At 44.6% G+C, this 10,149-nt stretch overlaps 1 protein-coding gene across 1 annotated transcript; it reads left to right on the forward strand.

Moving 5' to 3' along the window:
- The first annotated feature begins 2,288 nt into the window (after positions 1-2,288).
- On the forward strand, positions 2,289-3,014 carry TREX2 (three prime repair exonuclease 2). Its single transcript, XM_044682984.1, has one exon. It carries the CDS (start codon positions 2,289-2,291, stop codon positions 3,012-3,014), a length of 726 nt encoding a protein of 241 aa, XP_044538919.1.
- Positions 3,015-10,149: the final 7,135 nt, after the last annotated feature.

The raw sequence follows: 10,149 nt of genomic DNA on the forward strand, positions 1-10,149 counted from the left end.
TTTTTCTGTGCCTCGGTTTCCTTTCCTGTAAAATGAGAGGTTTGGACTAGATTTGGTTGCTAAAGTCCCTGTCAGCTCTACGAGGAGCACTCGGAGTATCTCAAACATCATTTCTTTGTGTTTTGACGGAGCCCTTTTACCATCCTCTTCCTCTTGACGTCCCATCACGTGCATTTCCAGAAAGCTACATTTACCTCTGAATTCCTCATCCTTAGGGACAGAATCCAGGGGTTTTCTTATTATTAACGCTTAACTTCTCCTGGATGGCGGGCCCTTCGACTGGCTTGGGACCCCCTTTCCCACGTGTCTCTCCTCTCTGGAGCCCTACCCTTTGTGGGGGAAACTCGGTCACGTTCCCAGGTGGGCCAACCATGTTTTTGGATGGGGCAGTCTTCCGAGCCGAGGGCCACCGCCAGTCCGTGCATGGTAGGAGATTGGGGAGGGTGATGCCCCTTCATCTGGCGATGAAGCATAGACTTGGGGGTTTACCTTTTCTTCCGAGGTCTTTGTGATCTGTACGGAAGTGAGGGGGGCTGAGAAGTAGAGAACGGGGGCCTGAAGCACACCCCTCTTTCTGCTTCATTGGAAATTGAAGTTGGCTCTCATGTGGGGGCGATGCCGAGATATCCCATGACTCGGTGGTAGGGCCAAGCGAAGGAGGCAAGTTTTCCATCTCTGTCTACCCCTACCTTCCAGACATTGTCCCTGGTAGTGGGGAAGACAGAAGACCCCAGGCAGTGAGTACTACTTGTGGTCTCTGGGATAGCAAAGAGTTGGAAATCAGGTTCATCCTGAGCAAGCTTCCAGAGGTCAATTATGGGCTTCCCCAAACCAGCTGAGTCATGGAAAAGAATGTTCCCCGCCTCCCTCTCCCAGGTGGAGTGTCCCACATCTGACACCCACTCAGAAGCCGGAGTAGACTCAACGGCCAACTCACACCCTGTGGGGCAAGTTCTGAGGGCATTCGGTCTGTACCTCAAGACTCGAGCCCCCAGCATGGTGAAAAAGGGTCGAGCGGTGAAGGGTGTGCACAGAGTGAGCCAGGACCCCGGATGGCATGTGTGGTGACCGTCCTCTGTGTGTTCTGTGTGGTAGAATGTGCATGCCGCAAAAGGGCCTCTGTTTTTGCTTCTGGAATTTGGGAACTTTTGACCGAGGAAGGTCTTGCCCTACTATGTGCTGCTGGGGACTCCTGGATGCTTCCTTAGCAATCCTGGGCAGGTTGAGGGAAAAGGGACCCCTGGAAAGAGAAGATGAGTTATACAGGGCTTTTCCCATGAGCACTCCAGGGCCTGCCACTCCTTAGTTATGGGGTCTGGGGCAAGTTACTTCTCTGGGTCCTAGTTTTTTGGGGGTTGATCAAATCAAAGTTGTTAGCGCTCCCTTCTCCACCATCTCTTTGCATTGATTTGTTTTGTCTACACCCTGTATCAACTTCTCTGGGTAAGTGTTATATTCCCAAGGCCCAGTGGAATGTAAGCTGCTCGGGGACAAGGACTATCTCCCTGTACATGCCTTTCAACATCCAGCATAGGCTCTTAATAAATGCTTCTCACTTCCTTGGTCATCGACTGAATCAACTAGCATTTTTGAGATCTTGAGTGTGTATTATGAGCAGTTCCTAGATGTGCGATGTGGCTATTGCAAAATTCAAGGAAGTAAGCAACAGGCCTCCTGGGTGCCCAGCACTGTCCAACATGCTGGTGACTCGGGGACCAAAATGAAATAGTCCTTGCCCTCGAGGAGCTTCTAATTTGGGCAGGAGAGACCCAACAGCTATACATGAAGGGCTCTGACAACTAGCTGGTGCTACGCGGGATGGTTCTGCCTATAAGGACTCTAGGAGGTCAGGGGATGGAGAGATACTTAAGGACCACAGTAAATGCTAAAGACCTCCAGGTGGAGGTGGAACTTGAGCTGAGCTCACTTGAGCTGAGCCTTGAAGAATGAATAGAATTCTGAGGATTCTGATAAGAAGAGGGGGAGAATCAGAGCATTCAAGGGGGAGAACAATGGGAGCAAAAGGGCAAAGGAAAACATTGATTTTTTTTTTTTTACAACTGGAAGGGATCACCTAAGCCAACCTGCCCATTTTACCAAAGGCTTAGACGAGGGAAGGGACTTTCCCAATATCACAGAATAAGCACAGATATCAGAACCAGGATTAGGTCCCAGCTCTCTTCATTCTGAGATTCTGAGATTGAAAAGCTTCTTTTTTCTTACAAGGTTTGACTATGAGATTTTAAGAGATTATTTTTACATACTTTAGCTCGGCGGCATTCCTCCCAATGGCTGAATCACCAACGTGTGAGACCTTCGTCTTCCTAGACCTTGAGGCCACCGGCCTGCCCAATGCTTATCCCGAAATTGCAGAGATCTCTCTGTTTGCGATCCATCGTTTTTCTCTGGAGCACCCAGAGAGGGATGAGTCGGGCACTCTCCAGCTGCCTCGGGTTCTAGATAAGTTGACCCTGTGCATGTGCCCCGAGCGGAACTTCACCCCAAAGGCTTCGGAGATCACAGGCTTGAGTAATCAGAACCTGACTGACAACCACAAACCGGGCTTCGATGGCACCGTGATCAGAGCCCTTCAGGAGTTCCTGAAGCGGCAGAAATCTCCAGTCTGCCTAGTTGCCCACAATGGTTTTGACTATGACTTTCCCCTCCTTCGCACTGAGCTGCAGCGTCTGGGCGCGGACATGCCCGAAGGCACCGTCTGCCTTGACACACTCCCTGCACTGAGGGGCCTGGATAAAGCCCACCACCATAGCACCAGGGCGAGCCATGGCAGAAAGAGCTACAGCCTTGGCAACCTGTACCGCCAGTATTTCAACGATGAGCCCAAAGCCGCCCACTCGGCCGAGGGAGATGTTTACACGCTGGTCATGGTCTTTCTTCATAGGGCCCAGGAGCTCCTTCAGTGTTTGCAGACTGAAGCCCAGAGCTGGGATGAGATCCAACCCATGTATACGCCTAGAAGAAGGAGGCTCAGTGGTCGAGGCCACGATGCCTGAAATGTCCTATGCCTACCCCTCCCTCTGAGCCACACGTAGGTGCCGGATAAGAAGAGGACCAGCATTACTCGGGACACTACGGAGTCGACCGCTCTGAAAGAGAGGCAGGAGGGCCTTTCAGAATTTGAGCTCACCGAGGCCAAAGAAAGTCCTCACATGACCAAGAATCTCTTCGACAACATTTTAACTGGATGGGGGCCATTAGCCTTTGCTTGAAAGCCTCTAGCAAGGGGGCATCTCCTACCTTGTGAGGCAGCCCAGTCCATTTGGGGAAAGCTTTAATCATTAGAAATTGGGCTGAAACCTGCCTCCCAGCAACTTCTACCCACCGATCTGCCCTGTGGGGCCAAGCAGAATTAAGTCTAAGCCCTCTTCCCTGTGATAGCCCTTCAGAAACTGTTAGCTCTTCTGTCCCTCCTAAGTCTTCTCTAGACTAATCATTCCTAGTTCCTTCCATTGATTTGGCATAGCATGATCCTGAGGCTCTCCATTATCCTAACTGTACTCTTCTCACTCCAAGAACTGAAAATGAGACTCCAGAGAGCTAATCAGTGCTTACTAGTTAGGGTTCAGTGGGGCTCCCGCCACTCTCACTCTGGACATTATGGAGCCTTTCAATATTACTTTTTGGGGTTACCATGCTGCCCTCTTGACTCATATTGAGTTTGTAGTCCACTGAGACCCCCAGCTCCTTCTCAGCTGTATTGCTGGCCACCCATTCATGCCTCTTCCAGCTTGCCTTTGTGATACTGACTTTTAACCCAAATAAATATAATTTATTAGATTTGGTCTGACATTTTAGCATGTTAGCTTTGTGTCATCTGCACATTTGATAAATACGCCATCTACTCCTTTATTCAAATCGCTGATAAAACTGTTCAGTGGTACAGAGAGACAAGCACGAATCCCCAGTGAACACCAGTAAACAGCTCTTTCCACATTGATGCTGGACCGTTCAACACTCTATGGAGTCTGGCCAGACCACTTGACTATACTACAGTCTAGTACAGTCACATCATAGCACCTTATGGAAGGGAATGAATTCTCAGTTTCAGGATGGGCTCCACCACAGGGGTTTGAAAATACAAAGAGTAAATACGGAGGCCACCATCCTAATTCATTTTAGTAGTGTGGGTTATCTCTACACAGATTATTTATTATTATTATTATATTATATGATGTTCTTAAATGATGACATTGGACATTTTTATAAGTAGGTTGCAGCATCCAGTTTGAACATGAGATGTCACTGAAAGAGTGTGTTATGTTCTTCCATAGCAATTAATTGGTCAACTAACATTTATTAAGTACCAATTTAAATTCAGTTCATTAAAAATTTACTAACAGCCTACTGGGTGCCAAACACTTTGGACTTTAAATCACAAGGGACTTTAAAAAATTAAATGTTATGTGTGTTACAATAAGTAAAGTACATGAACTAGAATAGCATATAATAAGACAAGAAAAGGTAGGATATAATGAAAATTTGAAGGTCTTTCAATAACAAAGAGAGGAAACTGTTTGATCCCAGATGAATAGAAGGGCCATTGGATTTCTAAAACAAATGTCATCTCCAATGCTCTAAATATTTCAGTTAACTGTAATGTTGCTTTTGAACTCTAGGTGTCACCAGAGGGAAAGCAGAGATGTCCCAGGATTGCTCTCATTTGCTTTTTAGGAAACCAGGCAGAGTTGCTAAATAGCTTGAATGCATTTGGGAGAAATAGAGTAGGTTCCAGCAGCTATAATAAAACCTAAATATTCCACTTTTGAAAGTTACCACTGCACTTTTGCCCTGGAGACCTTGTAGCCCCTCCAGTGGAGCTCTAAGAAAGGATATCTGCTATCTTGTTGGTATGCCTCTGCATTTGGTACATCTAACAGCAAATCATCTACATATTGAACTAAAGTAACACCCATAATGATGTAGCCAAGTTTCACTGTCAAATATAAGAGACTAAATTTGGACTCCCAAATACCTCCAAGGCAGGTGAGTCCAAGTCCACTATGAACCTTTTAAGGAGAAAGCAAACATTTCCCTAGAATTTATGTGGATATGAATGGGAAAGAATACAGAATAGAGATCTGCCACTGTTAAATATGTAGCTTCACTAGAGGTTGGGGAGATGATAACTGCAGGGTCTTGAACCACTGGATGCCTAGGTATTACCTGTGAATTAATTGCATGCAATTTTTACATAAAAACAGGCTTACCATCAGAGTCTGGCTTAGGCTTAGTTACTGGGAGAATTGGTGAATTATATTGTGATTTGCATGAAGTTATTAGTCTTTGTTTAATCAATGAATCAATCAATTATTGGGAAAAGTCCTTCAATGACTTCCTTGGACAAAGGATCCTGAGAAATGGAAGATGGAGAGGGGTCACCTTTTTTCCTAATAGTAACAGGAACAGCTAATGTAAGCAAGCCTACCCCAGAAGAGGAGGAGGCCCTGAGGGATTCAGAGATACATAATGGAATTTCAAAGGGTGGGGCTTCTATCTCCTTATTGTCATAAAGAAGAACTGGTAATAAAGAGAGAGAAAACTCAGAGAATTTTAGAGACAAATAGTCATCTGGAGAGCAAGAAATCACGGCCCTGAGTTCACATAAGAGATATCTCCCTAAGAGATTCACAGTGGGTTCAGGCATAAGGAGGAATGAGTACCATTAGAGGCCCCATGGATATAAAACAAGGAGATAGCTTACAAAAATTCTGAAGCTTCCCTGACACCCCAACCACATTTAAAGAACTGATGGAGGTATGTTCAAAATTGGATTTACTCACTAAAAAAGATCTGGAAGCTCCAGTGTCCATTAAACAATAATAATAAGAGGACTCACCCTTAAGGGTTACATGAGGCTCTTTTCCAGAGGGAGGGGAAGGAACATCAGAGCCTGAATGTAGGTGAGGAGAATGTGTGGGGTCCTCATAAAGAGAAAAGGGGGAACAGGTAGAAGCAATGGGGGGGGGTTGGAAAGGAGGGGTTGTAGGATAGGAAGGATATGAAAAAGCAAGGGAAGACTGGTTAGAGATGAGCTTATTTGATTGAATCTTTGTAGACACACCTGAGAGGGCAGCCCAGAAATACTAATAATCTAACTCTTTGGGATTTCTATCCCCAATATTTCATTTTAACTCTTTCAATGTCTTTAAGTCAAAAGAACCAAAATGGGGCCAAAGGAGGTCACCAACTGATGTAGTCAGAGTTTTAAATAATTTCTTTTTTAATTAATTTAGTTAATTTATAATATTTTCTCATGGTTACATGATTCATGTTCTTCCCCTCCCCTCCTCTCTCCCCCGCTTCCAGAGCCAACAAGCAATTCTACTGGGTTTTACATGTATTATTGTTCAAAACCTATTTCCATATTATTGATATTTATAATAGAGTGCAAATCATTTCTTACAAGAGCTAACGACTTGCTTTTTTATCATTCTCAGGTCTGTTGGCAGTAGCCCTTATTCCCATGAGATGAGCAGCCTATGTAAAGGGGATCCTCGTGGGACAGGGTTCTTACCCAGTGCATTTCCCATTTCTAAAAAAAACCAAACCAAAAAACACCCAGAAACTCTTTTTTTCTTTGAGTTCTTGCCTCCAGAAGTTCCCATTTTCTAAGGAGATTAAATCTCTTCCCCTCTCCCAAGCGGTCATGTAGTTCAGAACTGCTTATCTATAGCTTAGTTTGTGTTTTTAAAAAAATGAGTATTAAAAAAAAACTGGAGGCCATCTCTCTCTTACTCCTTCATTCTTAAAGCTAAGCTAACACTTTTACCTTGTTGACAGGCAATGTTTCTATTCCCTAACTGATTTTACTTACTTTCCTCTCTCCAATCAAAACAAGAACACTATTATTGGTAAACACACACAAACATACAGGAAGCCTTTTCACTAGAAAGAGACTCACAAAAGGTACATGGAACAGTAATCTTACCCAAAGTTGCTCCTTGACAGTTTGAGTTTCTCAGGAACCTTGAAACTTAAAAAATTTCTGCTCTCCAGGGAAATCATTCCTTGCGAGAAAAAAAGAAAACTTAGGAAAATGCAAAAAAGGAGCAATTCAGACTCCACATTCATGGTCGTCATTCTGTTACACTTAAAATTCTCTGGAGACCGTATCTTAATTTATAATTATTTATTAAATAATAAAAAGTGGGCCAGAGAAAGAAAAAGATGTGTGGCTGTCCATTCTCTTAGCCACCTTTGGCAGCCCTGAGCCAGACCCAGTGCCTCCTCAGTCTATGATTACAAGGGAAGACAGCCAGTTCCTGTCCCTCCCGCCATTTGTGCTCTTCCTGACATCCCTTTCCCAAGTCTCTTTGATTGGAGGTCTCTGACCTCGGTATGGATGAGAGGCAGGTCTTCTGGACACTAGGAGTCACCACACGAAGTTTAGAACGGTTGTACAGTGTATGTTCACTTTTCTCCACCTGGCTTTTCCTAGCTCATTTAATTACTTCATTAACCAGGAGGCTTATTGAAAGATGAATAAAGAATTTCTCTCTACACTGCTTCAGCAAGTGAGGGAGAAGTAATTTTGTAGTTTCAGTCTTAAGATTAAACTTTTTTCCCCTTTAAAGCCAAAAGGTGGTTTGGGGGTACCAAAAAGGGGTAAAGAATAATATTGAATTTCCCCATCTGATAGGGAGGAAAAAGACCATGAATGTCCCCAAAATCTAGACAAAAAAGAATAGGAAGCAGAACAGGGCACTCAACACTGTTAAAGGTTACAGAGAGGTCAAGAAGGATGAGGACTGAGAAAAGGCCAATTGATTTGACAATTAAGTGATCTGTAGTGACTTTAAAGGGAGAAGTTTCATTTGAATAATGAAAGAAGTTGGAATACAAAGAATTTAGAGAGTGAGAAGTGGGTGCACCAATTAGTTGACTTTTTTTTTTAACCCTTGTACTTCGGTGTATTGTCTCATAGGTGGAAGAGTGGTAAGGGTGGGCCATGGGGGTCAAGTGACTTGCCCAGGGTCACACAGCTGGGAAGTGGCTGAGGCCGGGTTTGAACCTAGGACCTCCTGTCTCTAGGCCTGACTCTCACTCCACTGAGCTACCCAGCTGCCCGATTAGTTGACTTTTTAAAGGAATTTAGCTACAAAAGGTAGAAGAGAGAAGAGTTGGTAGCTACCAAGGATGTGTGGATCAAAGGAAGTTTTTTGAAGGTTGGGGATCCATGGGCATGCTTGCAGTCAGTAGACGAGACTGAAGATTAATGAGCATGGGGAAATTCAAAGGGGCAGTCTGATGGATAACAGAGTGAGACAGAATCACTTGTCCATGGACGGGAGTTTGCCTTGCTGAGAAGGGCCACCTTATTGCATGAGACTGGAGTGAAAGCAAGAAAAAGTGGCAGAAGGCATATCAGTAATGTGAGATGAGAAGGAGGGGAGAGGGAACTCTCAGCAAATGGCCTCAGCCCTTTTGGTAAACTGAGGCAAAACTTTTGACTAACAAGGTAGGAGAAGAAGAACTGTGGGAAGTTTAAGGAGAGATGAAAATGTTTGGAATGGCTTTTGTGGTGAGTGGGATCATGAGTTAGTTATGAAGATGTAAAAAGGATTGTCTTGCTTCAGGGAGTGCCCAGGTGAGTTTATGTAACACAAATTTGTAGGAGGCTTGGTCATCATCATTTCTTGATTTTCTCCAGCTTTGCTCAGCAGACTGTGTGAAGGAGCAAAGGTGGTAGACAGTGGGAGTGATCCAAGGCTGAAGCTTGGTAGAGAGATATGAGGAAGTGCACAAGGAGGTAAGAAATTTGAGAGACAAGGACAGTTTAGAATTTAACTTCTTCGCCAAAGAGTCAAGATGGAGAAGAGAGGAAAGTACAGCTAAGTGCAGGAGTGATGGCTCGGCAAGGACCTAAGAGTCTCAGGGATTAGAGATTGTGATGTGGATGGAGAAGGGGATTTGGAGTTGCAGCAAGGCAGAAGGAAAGGTAAAATGACAACAGACTATGATCAGATGAGGGCATTTCATAATTCTTTTTCTTGTCTTCTATTTTTATTTTAAAGGTGGGCTCTGTTTCCAGGATAGAGGAGGTACTCTCTTAAACTTCAGTATTTTCTTGCTGCTATCATTCTTCAGATCTAGTTCTGGGTGTCTGTCTTTGAGTTTCAATTCTTTCAAGATTGTATGAGAGCTCTGGAGGCCACCTTCTACTTCTGAGTCAGTTTTCCTCAGGACCTGTGTGCAAAGCCCCACACACTGTATGGGCTCAGGGCCTTACAATAGGCTTGCACCAGGCAGGCAAATTGTGGTCTGTCCTATATTGGGATTCAGGGCCTCACCCACAGGCTTGCTCTGCAGACCTTAAAAAGTTCCATGATATTGCCTGTTACCACAGAACTGTCAGAATTGCCAGACCCCTTCCTCACAGCAACTCTAGAAGAGGGAGCACATGCAAGTGTCACTAGCCCATTTTACAGTTGAGAAGACTGAGCCTCAGAGAGATGAAGTGACCAACTCTAACCCTCTCCATTCCCTAATCGTGAGGTCACATAGGAGTGGTTACAGGATGGAGAAGCTGAAACTTGTGTGAGGCAGAGGTCCTCTTCTTTGACTGATGGGCAGATGGCAAAACCATAGTCTCAGAGGCTGACTGGCTAGGAGGGGGAAGCAACATATCCTGGTCTGGGGCTGGCTAGATAAGGTGGGCTCAGTATTTTTGTGTTTATTCACCAGTCAAGACAGCTTAGCCCCAGAAAGGGAATTTCAAGTCTGAGTAAATCCAGTCAGTTCCCCAGAACATACTCTCTGGGAGTCAGGAGATGGATGATGAGTTAAGGGGTGGAGTGAAGCACTCACTCCTAGCTGGGTGACCCCCTGATCCCTCGAGGGAAATATCTGCCCCTCCTTGGGCCCAAGTCCCTGCATCTGGGAAATTGAGATAATCATACTTGAACACCCTATCTCCTTGCAGGGTTTGTAAGGATCTAATGAAGCATGTGAAAGTTGGTTTGCAGTCCTTCAGGTGCTTCTGCTGGTCTGCATAGTCAGCCTCTGAGTTCAGAGATTGCCTTGTGAAAATTCAGAGTTCTCTCCTGTAGAGACATACCTGGGAGATAGCTTGGGTTTGATATAAATTATTATTGTATTGTGTATTATAGTATATATATATATACATAT

Source organism: Gracilinanus agilis, chromosome X (genome assembly GCF_016433145.1).
Source record: "Gracilinanus agilis isolate LMUSP501 chromosome X, AgileGrace, whole genome shotgun sequence".
Classification (NCBI taxonomy): domain Eukaryota; kingdom Metazoa; phylum Chordata; class Mammalia; order Didelphimorphia; family Didelphidae; genus Gracilinanus; species Gracilinanus agilis.